At 36.3% G+C, this 22,537-nt stretch overlaps 1 protein-coding gene across 1 annotated transcript in view; it reads right to left on the minus strand.

Moving 5' to 3' along the window:
• Positions 1 to 21,929, minus strand: part of LOC133522248 (transmembrane protein 94) — a 46,706-nt gene extending 24,777 nt beyond the window's left edge. Inside the window, exons 1-13 of the mRNA XM_061857519.1 lie at positions 21,663 to 21,929; positions 18,892 to 19,148; positions 18,337 to 18,444; positions 12,809 to 12,957; positions 12,032 to 12,184; positions 10,555 to 10,668; positions 9,473 to 9,567; positions 8,233 to 8,452; positions 7,000 to 7,191; positions 1,519 to 1,703; positions 1,170 to 1,293; positions 583 to 717; positions 104 to 249 (exon numbers count right to left, since the gene is read on the minus strand). Of these exons, the coding sequence (XP_061713503.1) occupies positions 104 to 249; positions 583 to 717; positions 1,170 to 1,293; positions 1,519 to 1,703; positions 7,000 to 7,191; positions 8,233 to 8,452; positions 9,473 to 9,567; positions 10,555 to 10,668; positions 12,032 to 12,184; positions 12,809 to 12,957; positions 18,337 to 18,444; positions 18,892 to 19,148; positions 21,663 to 21,769 (1,985 nt within the window). The 5' untranslated portion in view covers positions 21,770 to 21,929. The remainder of the gene's footprint in view (positions 1 to 103; positions 250 to 582; positions 718 to 1,169; positions 1,294 to 1,518; positions 1,704 to 6,999; positions 7,192 to 8,232; positions 8,453 to 9,472; positions 9,568 to 10,554; positions 10,669 to 12,031; positions 12,185 to 12,808; positions 12,958 to 18,336; positions 18,445 to 18,891; positions 19,149 to 21,662) is intronic.
• Positions 21,930 to 22,537: the final 608 nt, after the last annotated feature.

Consider the following 22,537-nt stretch of genomic DNA (forward strand, 5'->3'; position numbering starts at 1 on the left):
TGACAGCCCGTTTGACACTTCTATTGTTTGTAAATTAAGATTGAATTTGGAAACTATTGGGATTGGGACAGCATCCTGCACTGGGACAAATTTGTTTACTAACTTGTATGCGAAAGCAGTACAGTAGGCCGTCAGCGAATTGCGCTGGTAGAAATCGATGATCTTCTTGCGGTCAGAAGGCGAGATTGACGTCAAGTCCCGCCCATTCCAGTAATCCACGCACGAATCTAGTATAATGTCTGCTGTGCCCTGGAAAAAATAGATATGTCATTGTTTGTCAGTTTGTTAGGTTGCTGTTTGCTACCTAAATATAATAGTCTGGTTTTCTTTCAATGACTGATTTGACGGAAACTCCTTGAACTGTAGGCAGCAGGATGATAAATTACATGCATGGAGCAGGTAGTAATTTTAGCGCAACATGCAACGTCGGACGATGTGGCAGACACATTCCATAGTTCCTTTGCGACCTAATGTCGCTAGCTAGTAGTGCACGTGCAGCATTTTTTTAATTGTCCACCGTTGTTTATATTTTTTTGTTCGCATCTTTTAAAATTGGAATTGGCAAAAATACGCTGGCCTCACTTGTGTGAGCATCTGCAACTGGTTGGCCTGGTCCTTGACGACAACTGCGAGCATGTGTGGAAGGGGCACCTTGACGCGCGTGCTCAGGTGCAGGGAGCGCACGAAACGCGTCTCCCGACGGATCGTGTCCGCTTGCTGTAGAAATAAAAACCACCGTCTACACTGTTAACTAACAATTCGTAAACCTAATTGATAAAACATAAGGTTATTCAATCGGAAGTTAATATTTATTGCTGTAAGTGCCAAAGTAAATCATAACAAGTCAATATTTAACAAATTAACCTAATCCAGATCGAAGCTCTAGTCAGAATTAAAAGTAACATAATAAACGATGCGGATGTATTTTAAAGTAAATGACCGAGGATGCTCCCTTGTGGCACTCCAAGTTTTTTGATTGTATATATATGAATAACCGATTTATCTACTTATTTTTCACATTATGGTTGTTTTAGAAATTCGGAATACAGCTTTAAAGAAGAGTTATACAAATTATACTTCTTATTTCATATAATTTAATAATTGCGAGTACACTTTATATTGATACTGTGTCAAAAGCTTTAGCCAAGTCCAAAGCTTTAAATACTCACTAAATGCCTGAAGATAGGTAGACACTCTTGGATGGTGTAGGAATCCTCTACAGCTTCAGTGAATCCTATTTGCTTCGCCAGTTCACAGAGACAGCGGCGGTTGGTTACTGGAACTAGATCCTCGCTAGAATGAAAAGACCATTTTGTAACAAGGTTCATCGAATTTAATCTTTACTATGTAGTTCACAATAGACATAGTCGTCATAGGTAATAGTTCTAATGACACTTGATGCCATTTCGTTTTTCGTCGTGTACTGCGCCTCGCAAGTAAGATGCGTGTAGAAGTGCTTCATTGAACTGAACTGGTCGTCGAACTGAAAGGTATTCTATTAGTGGGTGTAGTACCGACCTGTAGTGCGCCTCGCACGTGAGATGCGCACAGAAGTGCGCGTAGGTGTGGCGCGGCGCGGGCGCGCACGTGTTGAGCAGCGCGGCCAGCCCCAGCGGCTTCAGCCGCGCCAGGTGCTGCCGCCAGCGCTGGTCGTCGAACTCCACGCAGAACGGCGCGTTCTGATCGTGCGTGAGGTCTAGGACCTGGGAACAAAATATTCAAGTTATAAGTAAGTAATAGTACAATTGTGACTAGCCATATGCCTATTTCGTAATATTGGCCTTGGTTTTATATTAAAACACATAGAAAATAATTAAAAACTACAGTACTCTTCGTTTGCATCTTTCATTCATGATTTCACTCCGTATTCTAACAATTACAACTTGAAGGACACGTTTCCGTATTTTACCATTTGTGATTTCGATTAAATACATAACACTCAGTAAATTTTCATTTTTTTATTATTTTTAAATGCTGCGAAGAATGATAATAATCAATTGAAGTTAACCCAGAATAAATGCATAATTATTGGTGTAATAAAGAACATTGAGTTACTAACTTAATAATAAACGTAAAATATTACAATACAGACGTTATTTTCAGAAAACAAAACTATAATACCTGAAGTTAAATAATAATGTTAGCATATTCATGCTTGATAGGTTTTGAAACGTTTCATTTTATCATTTTTTTGGTCTACTTAAACTGACTACCAAGCGAATCCTGTCGTTGTGTGCGTAAAAAACATTGTGTCGCTATTATGTCGCCAATATGTCGCTACTATGTCGCCGTTGTGTCGCTATTATGTCGCCGTTGTGTCGCTATTATGTCGCCGTTATGTCGCTATTATGTCGCCAATATGTCGCCAATATGTCGCTATTATGTCGCCAATATGTCGCTATTATGTCGCCAATATGTCGCTATTATGTCGCCAATATGTCGCTATTATGTCGCCATTATGTCGCCGCTATGTCGCTATTATGTCGCCGTTATGTCGCCATTATGTCGCTATTATGTCGCCGTTATGTCGCTATTATGTCGCCGTTATGTCGCCGATATGTCGCTATTATGTCGCCGTTATGTCGCCAATATGTCGCTATTATGTCGCCGTTATGTCGCTATTATGTCGCCATTATGTCGCCGATATGTCGCTATTATGTCGCCGTTATGTCGCTATTATGTCGCCATTATGTCGCTATTATGTCGCTATTATGTCGCCGTTATGTCGCTATTATGTCGCCATTGTGTCGCTATTATGTCGCCGTTATGTCGCCGTTATGTCGCTATTATGTCGCCGTTATGTCGCTATTATGTCGCCGTTATGTCGCTATTATGTCGCTAGTCGCCAATATGTCGCTGTTATGTCGCTATTATGTCGCTAGTCGCCGTTATGTCGCTGTTATGTCGCTACTAAAGTATATAAAAGGGCCGTAAAGTACGGAGGAGGGGCATTCATTCTTTGACCATCGGACTGGCGGTATCTCTGGCTTTGGGTATGTGAAGTTTCTCTACTATTCCTTCTATTTGTTTGTGTTTGCTGGGAATTATCCTGGTAAATTTAAACTTGTAAATTGTGTCTATGTTTGGCATTGCGGGGACAATGTTGTCGTAATGCTAAGCTTAGGCTATGGTGGAGATTCTTTACTTCCTTATTTGTGTTACTATATTGTGAGTTTTTGTTAGTAAAATCTAATTTTGTTATTTTATTACCTTTCTATGAGGTTAGTTTGTTATTTTATAAAGCCAGATCACTGTTTGGACTAACAGTTTGTCCATCTAATCAGCTGCTCCCTAACGGTGACAAATTGCAGCTGTTTAGAAGTCTTTTGCTCCAAGTTGAGAGGACTTGGCGTCTCTTCTTTACCAACATAAGAGGCGAGCATACTCTCCTTAGTCTCAAAGTCCAGCTGTTAGATGAATGTGAGGGCATCACGTGCGTGCCATTGAGAGTAATCTCGGCTCACTGAAGTCTGCAGTAATTGAGGCTAGGTCTCGTATTAAATATATTTATATATTTCGGTGCTCTGGCTCATGCTAGTGCTGGTCACGGGAGGGCTTCTGTCATGATTGGTAACAAACACAGATAAAGTTTTAGTCATGGCAGGGTATCCCATGTGACTGGTACGGGTGTGTGTGCTAGTGTGCTGATTACTTATAGACATGCTAGGGCGGTCTATTCTCATCCACCGTGCCCACGTGGCGATGAGGAGGGGGCCAATCACACAGACACTAGGGTTTGCTATACCTCGGTTTTGTCGGCCGAATGCTTACAGCTTAGACTTAGGGATACACTTGTGTATGTTCCAAATCACTAGATCAATGGTAAGTACGATCTGTGTTCTGGACATACTAGATTAGGGTCTAAGGGTAGGAATAGGGTAGAGTCACACACACTGTTATAGGGTCTCTCTTAGGTTTGATCTAGAAATTCGATTGGTTGGTGTATATATATATATCTTTCAAAAGGTTCTAATGATGTGAAGCTATGGTTTTATAACGTGTACTAATGATAATATTAGTGAAATACTGGTAATGGATTTTAATTACCTAAATCTTCCGGACTGTTACTCTGAGTGGAAAGTTGAGGGTTATCTGTAACATCTTATATCTATTTATTTTCATTTCTGGGTTTTTGGTGTAGAGGCGAAGTACTGAGTATTACGATCAGGTCCTAAGGTATTTATATATTCAATCCTTAAATATCAAGTTGGGTTTAGGAACACAGACTATTCTGGGATTAAAGAATGGTTTGTTTTAGAGACCCTTTGGCAGGCGATTCTACTTATAAGGTGTCATATTTAATATAGAAATGGTTTGGAATAACTTAATCTTACGGTATTTTGCTGAAGGTTGAATTTTAACATAATATCCTATCGATTATTTCCTCTCAACATAATAAATTATTTAGTATAGTAAATTTCCGAGTCTTAACGTCTAGGTAATACTTAATCAGGTAGAATCAGAGTCCAAGATTTAGTTGTTACTCATTAAAGAATCTAGGGTTCCGCGGTTCGCTTCAAGGGGTCCTAACCTTTAACTAGACGATCACTTGGCCAAATTATTGTTAAGGTAAAATTATTGTTGGGGTAAATTTTAGGGGTAATTTTAAAGGTGGGATTGTTAACGATTAGGTTCAGTATTTTATCAAGTCTGGGGTTTAATAGATGGGGTAGTTTGGGGTGTAGGTAGGGGAAGTTACACAATGTGTATTAAGGGCGGTAAATAAGAAATTTCGAACAAGTATTAATTTCAAGCCCGAAGCCCGAGGCGAGGGCTTCACTAACACAAGATATTTAATTTATAACACGTAATTCTTGTACCACTCGTGATGAAAAACATTGTGTGTACCTACCCAATGTTTTTCATGACACTTATGAGGAAAAAACTAAATTTAAAGCAAAACAATTCTTAAATACGGTGACATTTCAAACATTCGTCCGCCATATTGTCATTTTTGACAGATTAGGCATCGAAGGCACAGACCTACCCAGCATCCAGCTACAATTGAAAATTGTGTAAAATATATTTTGCATATTATGAAATTAATCATATTAAATATTTATAAAAATACACAAAATATATATATAAACGTCAGTATTTTAAAAGTAATAGTAATAGTACATTACAATAGAGGACGGGAAACGGGCTTTTCTCAAACTTGCAATTAAATAATAATAGTAATAATAAAATAGGATGATTTTATTTTATTTTTTGTTATAATCAGTTTGGGGTTATTGAAAGGGGAACAGAAATTTGATTATTTTTGCGCTACGACGCACGGTTTAGGAGATACAGCCCTATAAATATTTCTGCATAACTGAAAAAAAAATCTTTATAGGGCTGTATATCCTAAACCGTGCGTCAGAGTGCAAAAATAATACAATTTTCGTACCCCTTTAGGAAACCCAGAAATAGTAATAAACAAACACAAAAAAGAAAAAAAACCATAATGGTAGAATTTTGCTTAAAAGTTTTTTAAGGTTGAATGCCAAGACGTGCCATAATTTGACGTTTAATAAAAACAAAAGAAGGTTGCCTTACAGGCTAGGTATGTAAGGCTGTATGAAATTCCTTTACATATCATCTTCACTCATCGCACCTGATATGTAGTATTTCCGGACCTAATTTAGTCATGTCAACATTTCATGGCAAGTTTGAGAAAAACTCATTTACAGTACATAATTATGGTGCTACTTTCCCGCACGCGTGCGGGAATGAGCATTTTCCGTGCATATGTCGAAACTTTAAAGAGCCATATGTACTGTAAAACGTTGTACGATCGCAACTTGTGTTGATTTAAAACACTCCCTTCGCTCGTGTTTTAATTTATCGTTGCGAATATCCTATTTTCTGCTCTTGTATCGTAAATAACTATTTATACCTACTTGAAAAAAAACATTATGCTAAATATGCTATGAGCGTAATGAAATTAAAAAATATATATTATGTCCGTGGGCATAATATAGCTCATTCCATCTGAGTATGCTGGCATACAATAACACCGTTTAAGAGCAAGTGTGATGAATAGTAATGTAAAATGTGTTATTATTGCACCAGGATATAATCGAGCCTCCGTAACCGAGGCACATTTAAAGAAACGTAATTAAACCTTTTAGTTGAACTATCCCATGTTACATTTCATATACCATGTTACGAACGATGAGGACTAAACACTCTAAATATGAAAGTGATTTAGTGAGCGAGACTCGCTAATATTTGACATTTTCCTTGTAAGGCTCGTCAATTTATGGTAAACCATAATATCAAATTCATAGTAACAAGAACTAAATACAAATTCATAGTGACGAGAACTAAAACCAGTTTAATCGATGAATGGCACAACACGCCACGAGCACTTGCACGACACTTTTTCCCATTCGGACGCATATTCAAAATTGTTTGCGAGCCACTTACATATTGCTATTGCTACACAAATGATACATCGGCACAAAGATCAGGCTGCGTAGCCAACATGCAGCTAAGCAGCCGTAGCGAATGAAACCCAACTGTCACTGTCGCACTAATATGGAATAGTGATAGAGAGACAGAGCCACATATGACAGATATGTGAGATACAATAGATCAGCACCAAATAGCGAACCGCGGTCCGGATCCGGACCGCCCGTTCTTTTTTTTGCTTATTTAATAAACTCAAATAGAATCGGACCATGATGTTCATTTTATTTTAAAAACCGTACGTCTGAAGAAACTAATTGGTGATCCCTGCAATAGATGTCTTTGCCTCAAGTCCCACGCCACGCGATTTTATATTATTACCCAGTTGTGTTTTAAATCTTTTCACGGTTAATACGTTTTCTGGAGATGCGTTTTTGACGTGGTCCTTTAAGAATCTTCTTAAGTAAGTTTTACTGTATTTAAGAAGACTTTACTTGCATACAAATTGCGTCAAGGATTCGTCAACATAAAGTTCAGATGTGTTTTATCCTGATGATCGTGAAATATACTAAACATCTATGAACATACATGTAATGAAATTACCTCAACGATAGTGGACGGTTCGTTCTGTTTGGGCTCCTGCTCGAGGTTGGTCTGGCTCTGGCGCATGGAGCCCGCCAGACTGGTTTTGCTGGACGCGGTGGACGCGGAGCTGGAGTTGCGCAGGAAGAACACCTTCTCCGCTGTCGGGTTTGGCCAGGATAGAATGCCTTTCTTGTCCACGCAGCATAGAGCCTGTGATTAAAAAATATGACGATATTTTCAGTCATGAATTTAAGCCTTGCAAGAACATTCACTCATTGCTAAATTTTATTACCCAGTAATAAAATTTGAAATGTGTAATTTAGTTTTGGATGTGAATATATTAAGCATGTGTCTAAGTTAAAAAAATATTTATGTTAAAATATAAACATATCCCAATCACCAATGTCATAAAGCTGTGGAAGAATGTCTTCTAAATTACACATTGCTAAATTTTATTACCCAGTAATAAAATTTGAAATGTGTAATTTAGTTTTGGATGTGAATATATTAAGCATGTTTGTAAGTTAAAAAAATATTTATGTTAAAATATAAACATATCCCAATCACCAATGTCATAAAGCTGTGGAAGAATGTCTTCCAAAATTCTGACGTCGTCAATGAGTTTGGCTAGAGTCACACAACATGCACGGTTGACTTTGGAAATTAGGTACCGTGTAAGTAGAGAGATATTATGGCCCGCTATTCGATTCGATATTTTAGAACCTGACTGTGTACAATAAAACGTACCTAACGTTTCACGGTACGTAGATTACGTTAATAGGGGATATTAAGCAAAACTCTGCGTAGGGGGCGCCATTAGCATATACTGAGGGCCTACCGCGAAACACGAAAATCGAAAGTTCGTTATCTGCCTCTCTGTCACTCTTTCATGTTTCAGCGATTAAGAGTCAGATAACGAATTTTCTCGTTTCGCGATAGGCTCTCTGTAAACAAACCGCCTCGATGCATCAATATCATAGTGAAAACTTCTGAAATAAACTGTTTAATACATAGTAAGTATAATTAAGTTACTCTATGGTTTACAATATGTGCTAGTGCTGCACTCTCAGACGGTAGAACATTGCAGTAAACCCCTCTATTAAAAAAAACAAGATTTTAAATATTCTAGCGAAAAGATATTTACCTGGCATCGACTGTTGTTATCGAGCAGAACATCAATCAGACACACTTTGAAAGGTGTTTTCTACAGTATTTTAAGAAGTTTTTTAGACCCTTTAGAGCCATACTCACCGACAAAGACCCCAACACATGCACAATATTCGCTGTCCGAACAACCATGTCCTCTTTCCCCGTGAGGATATTAAAGAACGTCTTCCACAGAGACTTGAGACTTTCCGGCTTTAGGTTGGATTCACTGAGCGCTTGAATGAGGGGGTCACTGGCATCCTCTGATATCGAGCATGATTTCGTACGGACGTACTTTTGACGGGTTTCAGAGAGCAGTTTAAACCTGTAAGAAGAAGAGTTTTTTTAAGATACCATGAATACCAAGATGAGTACATAGGGTTTCGGGGCAACTCTAGGAAGATGATGACTTAAAACACATAGTTATAAAATAGCCTCTTTAAGAAAAAGTGAATTCCAATGACAAAATCTTTGATTCGAATCTGAATGACCTTAATAGGGTATGTTACGGCAAAGAGAATTTGAAATAGAGGTGGATTGTCAAAGAAAACTTAGTAGCCACAGTAAATTTACTGCTATCTTGTAACACATGATTAAAACTTTTAGAACGTCATCTGAGTTTGATCATCATTCTTTCATATGTGTTAAATATCAAAAGGTGGTAAGTAAACATCAAAGGTATGGGGCGGTATCGTTTCGAGCGATGGCGCCACAACCTTTGGCCTATGCCCGGTAAAGTGGCGCCACTTTTTGATTTTTAACAAATTTAACACATACCAGTGAAAGAATAAGGATCAAAGTCAAATGGCGTTCTAAGTTTTAATCATGTGTCTAAAGAAAAGATGGCAGTAAACTTACTGTGGCTACAAAATTTTCTTTGACAATCCACCTCTATTCCACATTCTCTTTGGTTACGGTAACTCCAAATATCAAAAGTTTGTGTTTGAAAATTTACTTGCCACGAAACAAACGGCGCAGTATAGTCCTAATCTAGTTCTGCTTTAGATTTTCTTCTTGAACTTCACACTTCTACAATAAATAACTATTATAGTACATATGGTGCTACGTTACTGCACTATCAAGATAATCAGGACATTACGTAACTATGTCGAAAATTTAAAGGCTATAATTATGGTGCTACTTTCATGCTACATACTACAATGAGCATTTTCCGTGCATATGTCGAAACTTTAAAGAGCCATATGTACTGTAAAACGTTGTACGATACATGTGCGAATAGGTAATTCGCAACTCGTGTCGATTTAAAACACTCCCGAAATTTATCGTCACTCGTTTCGAATTTCCTCTTTGGCACTTGTATGGTAATGTACTAATTAACACTGACCGCGCCATGCCGTAGCAGTTGAGAGCGACCCACACCACGGGGAATATGATCTGCAGGAGCGGCAGCGACGCCGCCACGGTTTGCAAAAAGTACACCTGGAGAGAAACGGGAAATAATTAACTTTATCTACACACATATCATAACCCTCTATGATGCAGACGCCGCAGAGGGGCAAACATTTTATGTAAATTTTAGCTCGGGGGGGGGGGGGGCTGCCGCCCACCCTGCCTGTACCCGCCTACGCCCATTCCTCCACATTCAAATTTAGAACATCTCTGAGAAAAAAAGGAATTCTATTTGACCTCTATGGTAATAACAGTCAAGATGAAATTTTATTTGAAATGAAGTGTCAATTGCAAACAATTTAGGCAAATCTCGCATGTTAGTTGGTATTATGGTATAGGGACCGTGCGCGTTGGAGGGTCTGCCATCTTGTGGCCTGAATGGGAACCATAAACATGTACATTTACACGTCACGTGTTTTCTTGTGCATAGTAGGTTCTGCCATCTTGTGGGCAATATCGGAACAATAGACATCACATTTACGCCTCACGCCAAAAATCTGACGGCTCCTGTGCTGCTTCCTACAGTTCATGCACGCTCCCTATATCGAACGATATAGCAGTTGGCCCCCAACTCTAGTTTGTCTCTGAATTTAAACAAAACTACGGTTGCGATGCAGTCATCGCATGTCACTACATGCGTGAAAAAAGTTTTCATTTACTGCCATTTAACGTTTAGTCTATAATAATAATAAAAAAACTGTTGTTTACAAGCGAATTATAGAAAAACTTCCGTCTCTCATTTTGATCGATGAAGATATTTCTGAGACGCTACCCCATATCCGCGAGTTCCGCGAGGACAGCGAGAGGGCAATGATGCCCCAATGCCGGCCGTAATAGCGGTTAGTGAATACATCATACAGAGTTTATGTGTGTAGATAAAATAGTGTATGCACATAATTAAGCAAGATACTAAATATGTAGTTCCATAAGACCACCCCGTTCGGACCCCCCCCCCCCCCCCCACATGTCACTTAACTTACTTAGACTTTATTCATGCTCTTATTCAATAGGCCTCACCTCTGTCCAGTGCGTGACGCCAGGCAGCTGGTACACGTGACGCACGAATGACGCCACCACAACCAGGAGTATCACAAGGGGCAGTGCTATGCCTTCCATGATTTTTACTGTGCACTGGAAAAGTCAAATTCCCATGTAAATTACTTCTAGGGATAAACGTGGACTGTTGTACTCGTAATGTTAACGACCTAGTTCGGGAGACAAAAGCTGGACCCTGGTGAAACCATTACAAACCTAATTATAAGTTTCTCTGTATCTAGTATAATATCGACACTCTATACTGTGTTAGGTTTTTAAGTGAATAAAGATTTATTTATTTATTTAAAAAAAAAATGTAAGTATAAAAATTAAGGCATGCAATGGATGCCAGTAGTTTGACTACTTTGGCTCGCGATCTACTATTTATTATATCAGTCATGAGCGCTTATGTATGGTGATTTCGAATTCTTCGTAAATGCTTCATAAAACCTCAGCCTATGCTATAATAGTACATTATGATACAAGTGTGCTAAGTTGGTCATTACACACGAGGCGATATTGTGCGCGCGAGCTGTAAGCGAGCGCGCAATAAGAAAGCCGATGTGGGTAATGACCAATGCACACGCGTTTCATACGACGTTTTTCAACACACTTGCGAGGAAAAAACTTATTAATTAGATTTTTTTGTCAAAACAGTACAGTTTTCAAAATGGTGGTTTACAGTTTTAACATCGAATAATTTCACCAAAGCGTGCTGGGCTTGTAGACACTTATTCGTCCGTTCATTGAAATAAGCTACCAACACGTTTTCCAAGAAACACTGGACGTTTTTGCTGATTTCCCATTGAATAAAAGTTTCATATGCCGCCAATTATTTTTCACCCGATTTTGATGGTAAAAGGCTATCGTTCTCGGCTCTTGCCTCTATTAGTATTACTGGAAGCGTCAATTTTATGTGTTCTTCATTTCCAATGCTTGAAAATGACATTTTCGACAATATACATATAAACTAAAAACATGCAAAACTATTCCAATTTTATGACAAATACGGAAAATGGCTGGAGCGTTATTTTTTTTTACGCACGATTTCAATGCAAAGGGGCGAACGAAATCAAGAAGGTTCCGTTTCCATGCATATTATTAGCAATCAGTTACCTTCTTAACTCAGTCGGATAATATAATGAAAAAGCACGAGTGTTATAATATACTAAAAAAGTACGCGGATAGTATTATGAGCCAAAAATCGGTGGAATAAAAACTTCGTTTTGAGCAAGTGTGTTGAAAATAAAATAAAACATCGAGTTCTATGTTTTATGCGGCTTCTACTACGCCTTAAGTAGAACGAATGCCTCTATTAAAAGTTAGATTACGAATTTAACACTGTTTACGTTACGTATGATTGTGTAGTAAGTTCCATTTTGTCGTCGAAACTACATCTACTACAAAGAATATTCACAATACTTTACATAACTACAAATATTGCATCAATATAACGTACCAGGTACCTCTGTTTCTCAAAGACGGTGCGTGGTCGACACGTGGCCTGTTCCAAAGTCAGGCGAAGGTTCTTCAGAAAGGGCGTTTCGCACATTCGGTACGAGCGGTTCTGGTGCGGCTCGCGTACGCGTGGCGTGCTGAAGTTCTCCTTGTACTGCAAAATAAACTTTATTAGTATCAAATAAGAGATCAAATTGAATCCTTACTGAATACTGTTAATTATTCTGCTATTGGTATGGAAGATAAAAGAACTCTAGATCAAAATGGGAGAGAAACGCAGGATACGACACGATAGTTGTGGTAAAAGTAGTAGCCTCGTAAGGCCCAATGTGCATTATAATGCTTCATAATCCAAATAAAGTAGCATTTTTTTGTTTCATTGCTTTTTCGTACAAAAAATATTCATCCGACTATGTACAAGGTCCAAATTAAAAATAGGAAAATTTTGGATTTAGTGGCATTACGAGGGTAGGCGCTTTCGACAAGTTTCTAATTAGTTGATACCAAATCTTTTGGCCCACTTATCGATTTTCGATTGACCTGAAATAAATATAGCTTACCCATTGTAATGTCAGTGATATCGCAATGTTATGGTAATAGTACTACTGGTACAAGATATGTCTGATGTAATACTAATAAATCAACATTTAAAAACAAACTTGGCATTGTATGAATTGTTTTGAACCAAAGTAAATAGATTTGAATTTGTGCTTAACAAAACTATATTTTAGCACATATATTTCCTAGTGTATGTATCATATTTTGAACAAATTTTTACCTGTGAGCTAGGTTGAAACGTCTGTCCGAAGAATAGCTCCGGATCATCGGGCTCTAGCCCGCGGCAGTGTCCCGGCACCTCCTGCCCGGGCCTTAGCACCACAACGTCGCCCTCCACCAGCAGGGACCATGGAAGGTTCACCACCATACCTTTGTAAATCATGAAAGAATGCTTGTTCAGTTGATCTGAAGGCAGTCTGGTCGTGAGGCTGCGGACTGGACGCAAGCGGCATGCGGCGCGGCGAGCGGCCAATCAAAGCCATTCATGCATTTGGTCTAGCGCAATGAACGCTGATTTGTTGCTGAGCGACGAGCAGACGTTTTCAGATTGAGCTACATATGAATGCTAGCTTGTCGCCCCATTAGCAACAATTGAATGTTGCTGATACCGAATAAAAACAAAAAAGGCCGCACATACTTATAGAAAGAAACACCCCTACTTTTCTATCGGGCATGTTAAAAGAACTGTGTTTAAGATATTTAAAAAAAGATCAAGTGGGTAGTTCTACAAACTCACACATCACGAAAATGGATATGTACTTTATTGTATCATTAGGCGGGTCCAGACAGAGCGAGGCTACGCGCGAGGCATGCCTCGCTACCTGCCTCGGCCGTTTTGTGCGAGAGGAAGTTGCCTCGCGCGTTATCTACCGCCCGCCTATTCCCAAACACATGCCCGAAGCGTAGGACTTAATTTCTAGTTTATTTATAGGATGAGACAAGACTCTATCTATACTACCAAGAACAGTATTATTTACCGGATTCCGTCTATTTGGCATAACTTCCGTGACCCGAAACGCATCAGGCATAACCTATTTGGCAGAACTGTTTTTCGACGAATGTTAAATTTGCAGAAAGTTAAATTTGCATAATATACAATAGTCCGAATGTTTGCGAGTCCGATTCTTAAATAGACTATTATTATGTTGGCCGAATTTTGATACGAATAATTTTATTTTACGTTTGTTCAATTGTTCGAAACGTTATTGGTATATTATGTTTAGCATAATAGGTTTTAGTCGAATATTTACATTGCAGAAAACTCATTTCGATCAAAATCAAAATATCTTTATTTTGCATAAAATATGGTATACAAGATGGACTTATTGTTAGTAAAGAAGCACATGCATATTTTACCAGCAACTGGCATGCAAAAAACACAAACACGCATACATCTATTAAGAGCAATTCCTAGCTGAGTAACTTTTCAAATCTCGAATTTTTGAAGCTATGTTTCTGTCGCGCTGCGGTGGGCGGGAGCGGGAGCTATCTAAGTGTGAGTGCGCGCACACAGACGCGAGACTCGAACGCTCGCTCATTGCGCGTCGTTCCGTCGACATCGCCCGCGAGCCGGACGGAATTTATCCTGCGCTGCCCGACCGACGCAAGTTGTTTTTGTTGTTATCACATAATATTGTTTTTCATTTTTATATTATACTGTATCTATTAATTACTATATAAGTAAGAGAAAAAAAAAGAATAATGTCCCTGCTTCGGTCGTCGTCGTACAGTCAAGTGCAAAAATATGTATCGAAAGAATCGTCTCATAAATATGGTACTACGCTCTTATTACACTGGAATAAGATGCAACGGGACATATTTTTGAGTAAGATGTGTACACCCATATTTTTACACTTGACTGTACCTATCCGTATCAGTAAGTTGGGAGTGATCATGGTGTTTTGTGAAATTTTGTAAGTAGGTATAAATATATGTTTAAACTACAATCTATTTAACTTATAGTACGATGGGGCTAAACTTGATGACAATGACAATCTGGGTAATGCCGGACAATTTTGGGACCAATTGAGAGAACTCGTGAAAAAATTTTTTTCGAGATCTCAGCACGTGACAGATTCTTGAAGTAAGGAGCGAATCGTTAAATAATAACCGTAGATTCGGCCTGAATTTTGGTAATCTTCAATATAGAACGGTTAGGGTAACGAGTGTTTTGCCATCAAGGGAGAACATCGAATGGTGAAAAAAAGTTGCTTCTAATGGAAAGAGAACAGGGTATCACAAAGAAATAGGTCCGGTGTCTATTATCCATTGTATATAAATTACATTACAGCCACCAATAATTACAAACTTAAAAGTTGTCAACGAAAGTGTTTTTTTTCGTATTTTTGTATCCGATCTTAACCCTGATACAAAAATTGGTAAAATTGTGGCTCTCAAACTTTGATACCTATGTCATAACTCATAAGGTAATTTGATAAGTAAACAATGTGCTAAGAAACCTCTTATTGTAAGGTTTACACGAAGTAATAAAATAAGAAAAACCACTAAAATAACTGATAGGTTTCGAAGTTTTGACAATTTAAGATCTCGTGAACTGTACAGGTTTAGTAAAAGTGTAAATGTATTGTTTATTGAAAGGAATGTACTGGAATATATTAAGTACTTAAGTAGGAGGGACAAAAATCAAAATAAAAAATAATCGTGCCCAATCATTTTTAATGAAGGTCGCCAAAAAAATAAGAATCAAATTTAAAAACCAAAAAGACTAAGTAGTTCTTTAAAAAGGTCAAGGTCACTGCGAGCCCATCTTGAAGTATGGAAAATAAGTAAAATTGCGATTTTATTGGTTTAATTTTGCAATTATGTATATAATATATAGTTGATATATAATCTTTTTTTTTATAAAATGTAAGGATCGTATGTAAAGAGTACAGTAAACATATAGGAAAAGAGAGCCCTCTTGAAGCATTTTAAGGAAACTAATTTCGAAGCCCTATCTCTATTTTGTATCCGAAACTAGCTATGTATGTATGCGTGCACATCTACATATGCGTCCGTATGTGTAGGTACTTTATTGCGAAAAATTGCTCATTTGCTATCTATTTTACTCGATTTTGTTATAAAATTCAACATGTATCATCATCCCTATACAATATAAATACAATATTTATTACACACCTCAATAAAAGAAAACAATACAAAAGAAAACAGAAACATAAGCACAGGTAAACAACATGCGGTCTTATCGCTAAAAAGCGATCTCTTCCAGGCAACCTTTGGGTTGCGGAAATTAAAAAAATTACATTGTCAGTAAGTAAGTGTACATACACATACAACTGGATGGTACTGGATAAAAATAATGGTACGAAAGTGTGATCAAGAAAACAATAAATGTGATAATTAAGTAGGTCAGTAGGTAAATTGAAGAAAATTTAAAGTTTGACAATCACTGCTGTTTTAAATAGGTAAAGATGGGATTGTTTCTTTCCGATCTTTACCTGGATGGGTCACGATCGGATATCGGTCTACAGCAGTGCTAGGTCTGTTAACACAATTACAAAAACAAACACAGTTTCATCACAATACGCAAAATAAATTACAGGGCGAATTCAAATTCGCGAAATTTACCTTGCTCTCTGTGATTGCGCATAGCACAAACTCCCTAAGCAACGCGGGGACACTGGCAGTCGAGGCGCAATGAAATGATGTCTTACACAATGTTGCCACCATTAAAAAATAAAGCCAAATTAGGGAGAAATGAATGTCCTACGTTCTTCACCTGCATCCGGTATTTACCCAACATACCTTAATCGTTGAACCGCCGCATTTCAAAATGGCCCTTATTTTGATATCGGCTAGCCGTAATGTAATACGGCGGATTATACAATACGACTGCGATACTTATAAGCAGGGATCGGAACCGGTTTTTTGCAAAAACATCGAAATAACCATATATTTCGGTTTATTTTATACTCAAAATGTAGGACTCAGTTGTGTTTTTAGATAACGACTTCGTATTATTAGATTGCCCGATTAGGAATGAAATAATTAACAAAGAACGAAAAAATACCGTTTTCGTTCCCATACAAAAAATACCGGTTTCCGATCCCTGCTTATAAGTATATAAATCCCCTCTTCAATGTAATTGCATTAAATTTGCCATCTAGTGGCAAACATCAAAGTAGTTATCTTTTACTTGTGACGCACAAGTGTGCGCAATGTAAAATACAAAGTATATTTCTTAAAAAAATTACCTTGTTTATTGTGATTATACTTAGTAAAAGAACATGTGATTATTAAATTATAATACGAGAAGTGGTCAAATCGCAAAATGCTGTCGTTTTATTTAAAATAATGAAATAATTAGACCGGTTACGAAAGTACCGGGAAATCCTGGTTCTTTAAAACAGTACCGGTTCTGCAATCCCTAATAAGGATGTTATGCCCATCACTATTTCTTCTGTGTACGTATATTTAGAAACTGTCTCCGCCTCCAATTCGTGCGATAAGGACAACTGCAGCCCGGACTGAAATTCACATGCAAAAAACTCAAAAATCGAGGTTTCGCTCTCGACTGTTTCCTCCTCCAAAACGCAATCAATCTTTATGAAATTTTGGAAACTGCAAGAGGAAGAAATAATCTATGCCGCTATGTTTTGATTTTTTGGATATTTTTTGTCATATTTGTATACTGTGCCTTTTTTTACAGCCAATTCAATTGAGCCGTTTTTGCGATTTTCGAGGCGCTGTATCTTTCTTCAAAATAAAATAATCCAAAAAAGCAAAACATAGCGGCACAGATATTAATGATATTGATCTTATTTGAAAAAATCACTGCTCTAGGTTAAAAATCCAGGGAGGAATCAGTCGAGAGCGTTTGTATGGAAAAATCGCAACTAGGAATTGCTCTTAACTATGCTAATAAATCTAATATTATACATGTCACTTCTTATAATTACAACAACAAAGAAAACAAATGTCATACTTAATCTAATTACAATTATCAGTTCTATTTTGCATAACTTCTATGACCTAAAACGCATCTGTCATAAGATAGGTAGATACATTTGGTAGAGCTGTTTTTTCAAGAATATTAAAATTAAAGAAAGCGTCGGCTTGTAATGGTAAATAATTAAATGGCCAGCAGTTTTTAAAAGTGATTTGCAAAAATATACCCATTAAATCAAAAGGTCACTTAAATGTCCAGGTCATCTAAAACCAAAAAATCAGAGCACCCCTCTATCCACGTGGTCTTGTCTGTCCTACCCCTAGAGAGCAATTGCGAAAACGGAGGCGCGGAGGAATGGCTGCTCTTCCGCAGCGCCAGAGCTACACCACATCCAACAGCTTCATGTAGTCGTGAATTGCGAAACATTTATTTATTTCTGCCAAAAAATATTCGGCCTACAAACAGATATGACTCTTGCAAGTATGCAAAACTTTTCTGTGTCATAAGCGAATTATGCAAAACATTCTTACAAATAAAATTATGCGAAATGAAACAGATAACAGGTCTCAATTCGGCCATTAATTTTATGCCAAAAGATACTTTTATGCCAAAGGCATCGGCACACAAACCTCTTTAAGGTTTTACCTACGATGGGTGTTGTACTAAATTCTAGACTGTAACTTGTTTGTTTATTCAATAAAAATAAATAAAAAGAACTTTGATCAATAAAAATTATGCGTAGAGTACGTATGCGCAACTATCCAGTACCAAGTGAGTTTATGAAATAAAATAAAATTATTACAAAAAAAATATGCTAAAGATATGGGAACCTTATTTACCATCTCTGTAAGTCCACTGCAGTATGACGCATGGAGAGAATGGGGCACATAAGTGGGGGTAGTGCCCTTCCTTCCATATTGACCTATCTATGGCATCATCCAGTGTTTCTGTTAACATAAAAAGGATTGTTTTATCATTGTATTTTTAGGAAAAAGGAAACTAAGTTCACCTGGATATAAGGTCCATATTCTTTGTGAAAAGGTCTCAGAGAAAATGATGCATATATTTAATTTATTAGGATTATTTAACAAATAGACATATCCAGTTATAACAAAATTTAACATGCCTAACTTATCACATTTTTATTACACAAAATCAAGATATTTTTAATAACCTTTACTGATAAGAAAGACTTATCTCTTGCCATTGGCTTGAATCTAGATAACAAAAGTACTGTCTACTGGTTACTTATTAGAACATGTTTCTAATCAGATTGAAATAAAAGTCTGATTATCCTAAACTCTTCTGACACTTGAAAATTATCCTAAACTCTTCTGCAAACATTCAATAAATAGTATAACTAGAAATTGGTTGGTATAAAACATTTCACTCACCTAAAACTTTCTTAACTCTATGAGGTATTTCATTTCTGTATAAATATTCTTCGTTAAGCGCAACCAAAAAGTTTATTATCAGTATCACAAAAAGGAACAGAGCCTCCCATAGTAAATAACCATCTGCTTTCACATAGTCTCCGAGTAAAAATGTCAAAATAAGGCAGATTATATATAGTAATGTGATTGTGTAAGCCACTCCAGACAACAACACCTTCTCAGAAGAAAATGATATAATGTTTTTAATGAATCCATATCTGAAAAAAAATTGTACATAACTTGTTAGACTTTCAATAAAGAGTAGGCACTCGGTAATATGTCACTGGAAATTTTCCCACCTGCTGGATTATTGGAAGTGCTAGATTATTGGACTAGTATGGAAATAAAGGTTTTATAAAGAAAACATACATCAATAATGGCAATATGTTGGATCTCATTTTATTATGTTCAACATGTAAAATGTTTTCGGTTGCGGAGGAGGAAGATAATGCTTTAACGAAGAATCTATTTACTTTAGATTATTTCTTGCTATATATTTAGTTAATAATATTGCTTCTTAACTTCCTCAAAGTCAGTAAAGTGTCATCTAAAGAATCGTTTTCAACTGCTCAAGATCAAATTGCCGAGCGGGAGGGAAATCACATAAACAATGCATCCACTTTGTAATCTGGCATTCACCTGCCAGATTACTAAGTGCCTACTATAGTTAGCAAACTACCAAACAGAAAGTGTATAATTTTTAGAGTAGGATTATATGGCACTATTTATTAATTTTTTGTCCATTCTTAATTTTCTAATAATGAGATTAAAATGGTTAATAATGGTCAGCGCTTCTTGATAATTTAAATTTATGATGATTGATAGAATTACACAATTATTGTTATATTTGCTTTTGAACCAATCATAAACCAATTGACTCTGATGGCCATTTATTTAATGATACTACACAATGGATACTTTAATTAAAGATTCTTAATCCTAAGAGAATCTTTGTACTTCTTTAAATATTTATTTTAGTCAGACCAACACTTTATGTATGCCCAAGTAGCATTGCTAGCTGTATAAAAGCTGTATATCAGTTTATTTGAATACTATAAGCTGTACATTTAGGCTGTACTACAGCTGTATAAGCGCTTATACAGCCCTTATAAGTTAAAAAAGGGCCCCAATTATACAGCTTTTCGCGTTATTAGAGCTGTACAGTAGCTGTACAAGCAATAGATAAGCTGTATAATAGCTGTAATTCGGTGTAAATGGAAACCTTAGCAGTACAGATTATCTCTTATAAGTATGATTTAAGAATATCAGTTTTAAATAGGTTTTTAAGAAGAATTACAATAAAATAAAAAATATTCAAGTCTAAAAATGTCTTCTGTTCATTCGTTATATTTGTAATGGCGACAAATGACAAATATAAGTGGAAAGTAATAAAGTGCAGTTAAGATACAGGATCTTGAGAGCAGTTATATTACTATTGGTAAGTGCCGATTATTATTTATTGTGAACATGTGTATCTTTTCTGGCAAAATATTCACGCCCCTGCTTAATAATCAAGAAAAACATAACAAAAATATCTAAAAGTGGTACATAAGTTTAGTTTTTGTTTTTAAGGTTAAGGTTTTTTTTCTTTTAATGTTAATTCTAAGGTTAAAGTCAATTTATTTTAGCTGGTTATCATAATATGACAAGTTTTTGTTAAATATTTGCAAGTTTATCTTTAATTATATTTTCAAATATGTTTTTATTCATAGTAAAATGGCGACAGTATTTAAACAGCCTATAGGATAGTTGGAGAGCATCATAATCTTAGTAGCTGTACTATGTAATTAATGGAGTCACTTCTACAGCTTTTGGATTTAAATCAGCTTTGTAATAGAATATTTTTATACATTTGACTGTATTTCGGCTTTCTGTACATAAGTTATAATTCCCGTTAGAGATCCGTATTATAATCCGTTAAACTGTACTACAGCTGTCATTTATTCTTTTAGTTCTATAATAACCTTACAGACAGAAGTTATAACACCATTATACTTATAATAGTGTAAAATTACGCCATAAGAATTAGTTTTAAATCGGAGTTGACAAATACTTTTATACAGCAACAAGTGCCAGGTGATCCTACACTACAGCCTCTATACAGCTTAAATGATACAATAAGCTTGTAGCGTCACACAACACTTAAAGTTTTATAACGGAGTTTACAGATACTTTTTTACAGCAACAAGTGCCAATTGATACTACAATACAGCCTGTATACAGCTTTAACGATAGAATTAGGTCGAAGTGTCACACAACACTTAAAGTTTTATAGTAGATTTTTTATTTTCTGATATAACACCCCTTGCGTACGCAGATTCCTTTATAATGATTTTATACAGCTTGAGCTCAGGTTAGTTTTCTCTGACACTCTTATAAGTCCCTTAAACCACCCTAAGTTCTAAATTGGCTGGTATATTGATTTTACCGACACTTAAATGCTACTTGGGTGTTGATATATGTAACTTAGATTATATACATTTATTATATATATTTTAATATTCGATAACTTTACAATAATCCAATACACACAACGATAGATGAATTTTATTATTAACACAAGGCCATTTGCAAACATTCAATACCATTCATGGGATCTGCCGCTTTTTTGATAAGGTAAAAAGTATTCTATTTTTGTAACAGAACATTTTCAAAGTTCACCTGTTAACATAAAAACGTGATTGTAAGCACGAAACAACTATAACTATTATAGATGTTATGTAAACACGTACCCGGTCTGATTATTCTGTTTGTGGTCCTCGATAACACTACGGATTCCATCTCGGAGTTGAACGAGAGCCGCTTTGGTTGAATACCCTAATGTTTGCCGGGTATCCATGTTATTATTATATTGTTACGAATTCACATGATTATTAGCATTCTAATAATTAACTTATCACTAATTTTTTTATAACCATTAAGTGCCGTAATCCATATAGTTAATTAAATTATTTATAGGTAATGCGATTGCGATGTGATAGAAATCTCAGCTGATTGATAATGGTACGTTCTGAAAGTTTTCTTAGTGTAAATTTCAAGTTTTTGTTATGTTATAATTTGTTATGTAAAAACATTAATTTACAAATGATGTAATATAATATGTATAAAAAGCGATTTTCTTATTAAAACCTCAAATAATGATTTTACTCAGCGTTTTTCTATTAAATCAAGAAACAAATTAAATTCATGCTAAGACTGAATTCAAATATTTAAACGTGATGCTGGCTGACAGCACAACTTCAGACAAATTCGTTTAGAAATATTTGTCAAATTTGGTAATACAATAAAATAGATGTATAACGTAGAGCTGGCAGCTTCCTCGCACAGAGAATAAGTATTGCGATACAACGAGGAAATGCTGCCAGCATCTACGGCACCATGCCGCAGGGGGATAGTTTTTAATTATTTATTTTAAGATTAGTTTTATTTATTTTTAGATTTAGATTTTAAGTTTTATATGTATTAATTTCCTTGTTCAATGTATAGTTAATACCTTTAAAATTATATATCTATAAAATAGATTTTGTGATGCTAACGAGATCCATATAAATGACTATACCAGATTTATATCATCCTAGTGCGCAAAATGGTAAAAAAGTCTAGTTTT

This window comes from Cydia pomonella, chromosome 10 (genome assembly GCF_033807575.1).
Source record: "Cydia pomonella isolate Wapato2018A chromosome 10, ilCydPomo1, whole genome shotgun sequence".
Lineage (NCBI taxonomy): Eukaryota > Metazoa > Arthropoda > Insecta > Lepidoptera > Tortricidae > Cydia > Cydia pomonella.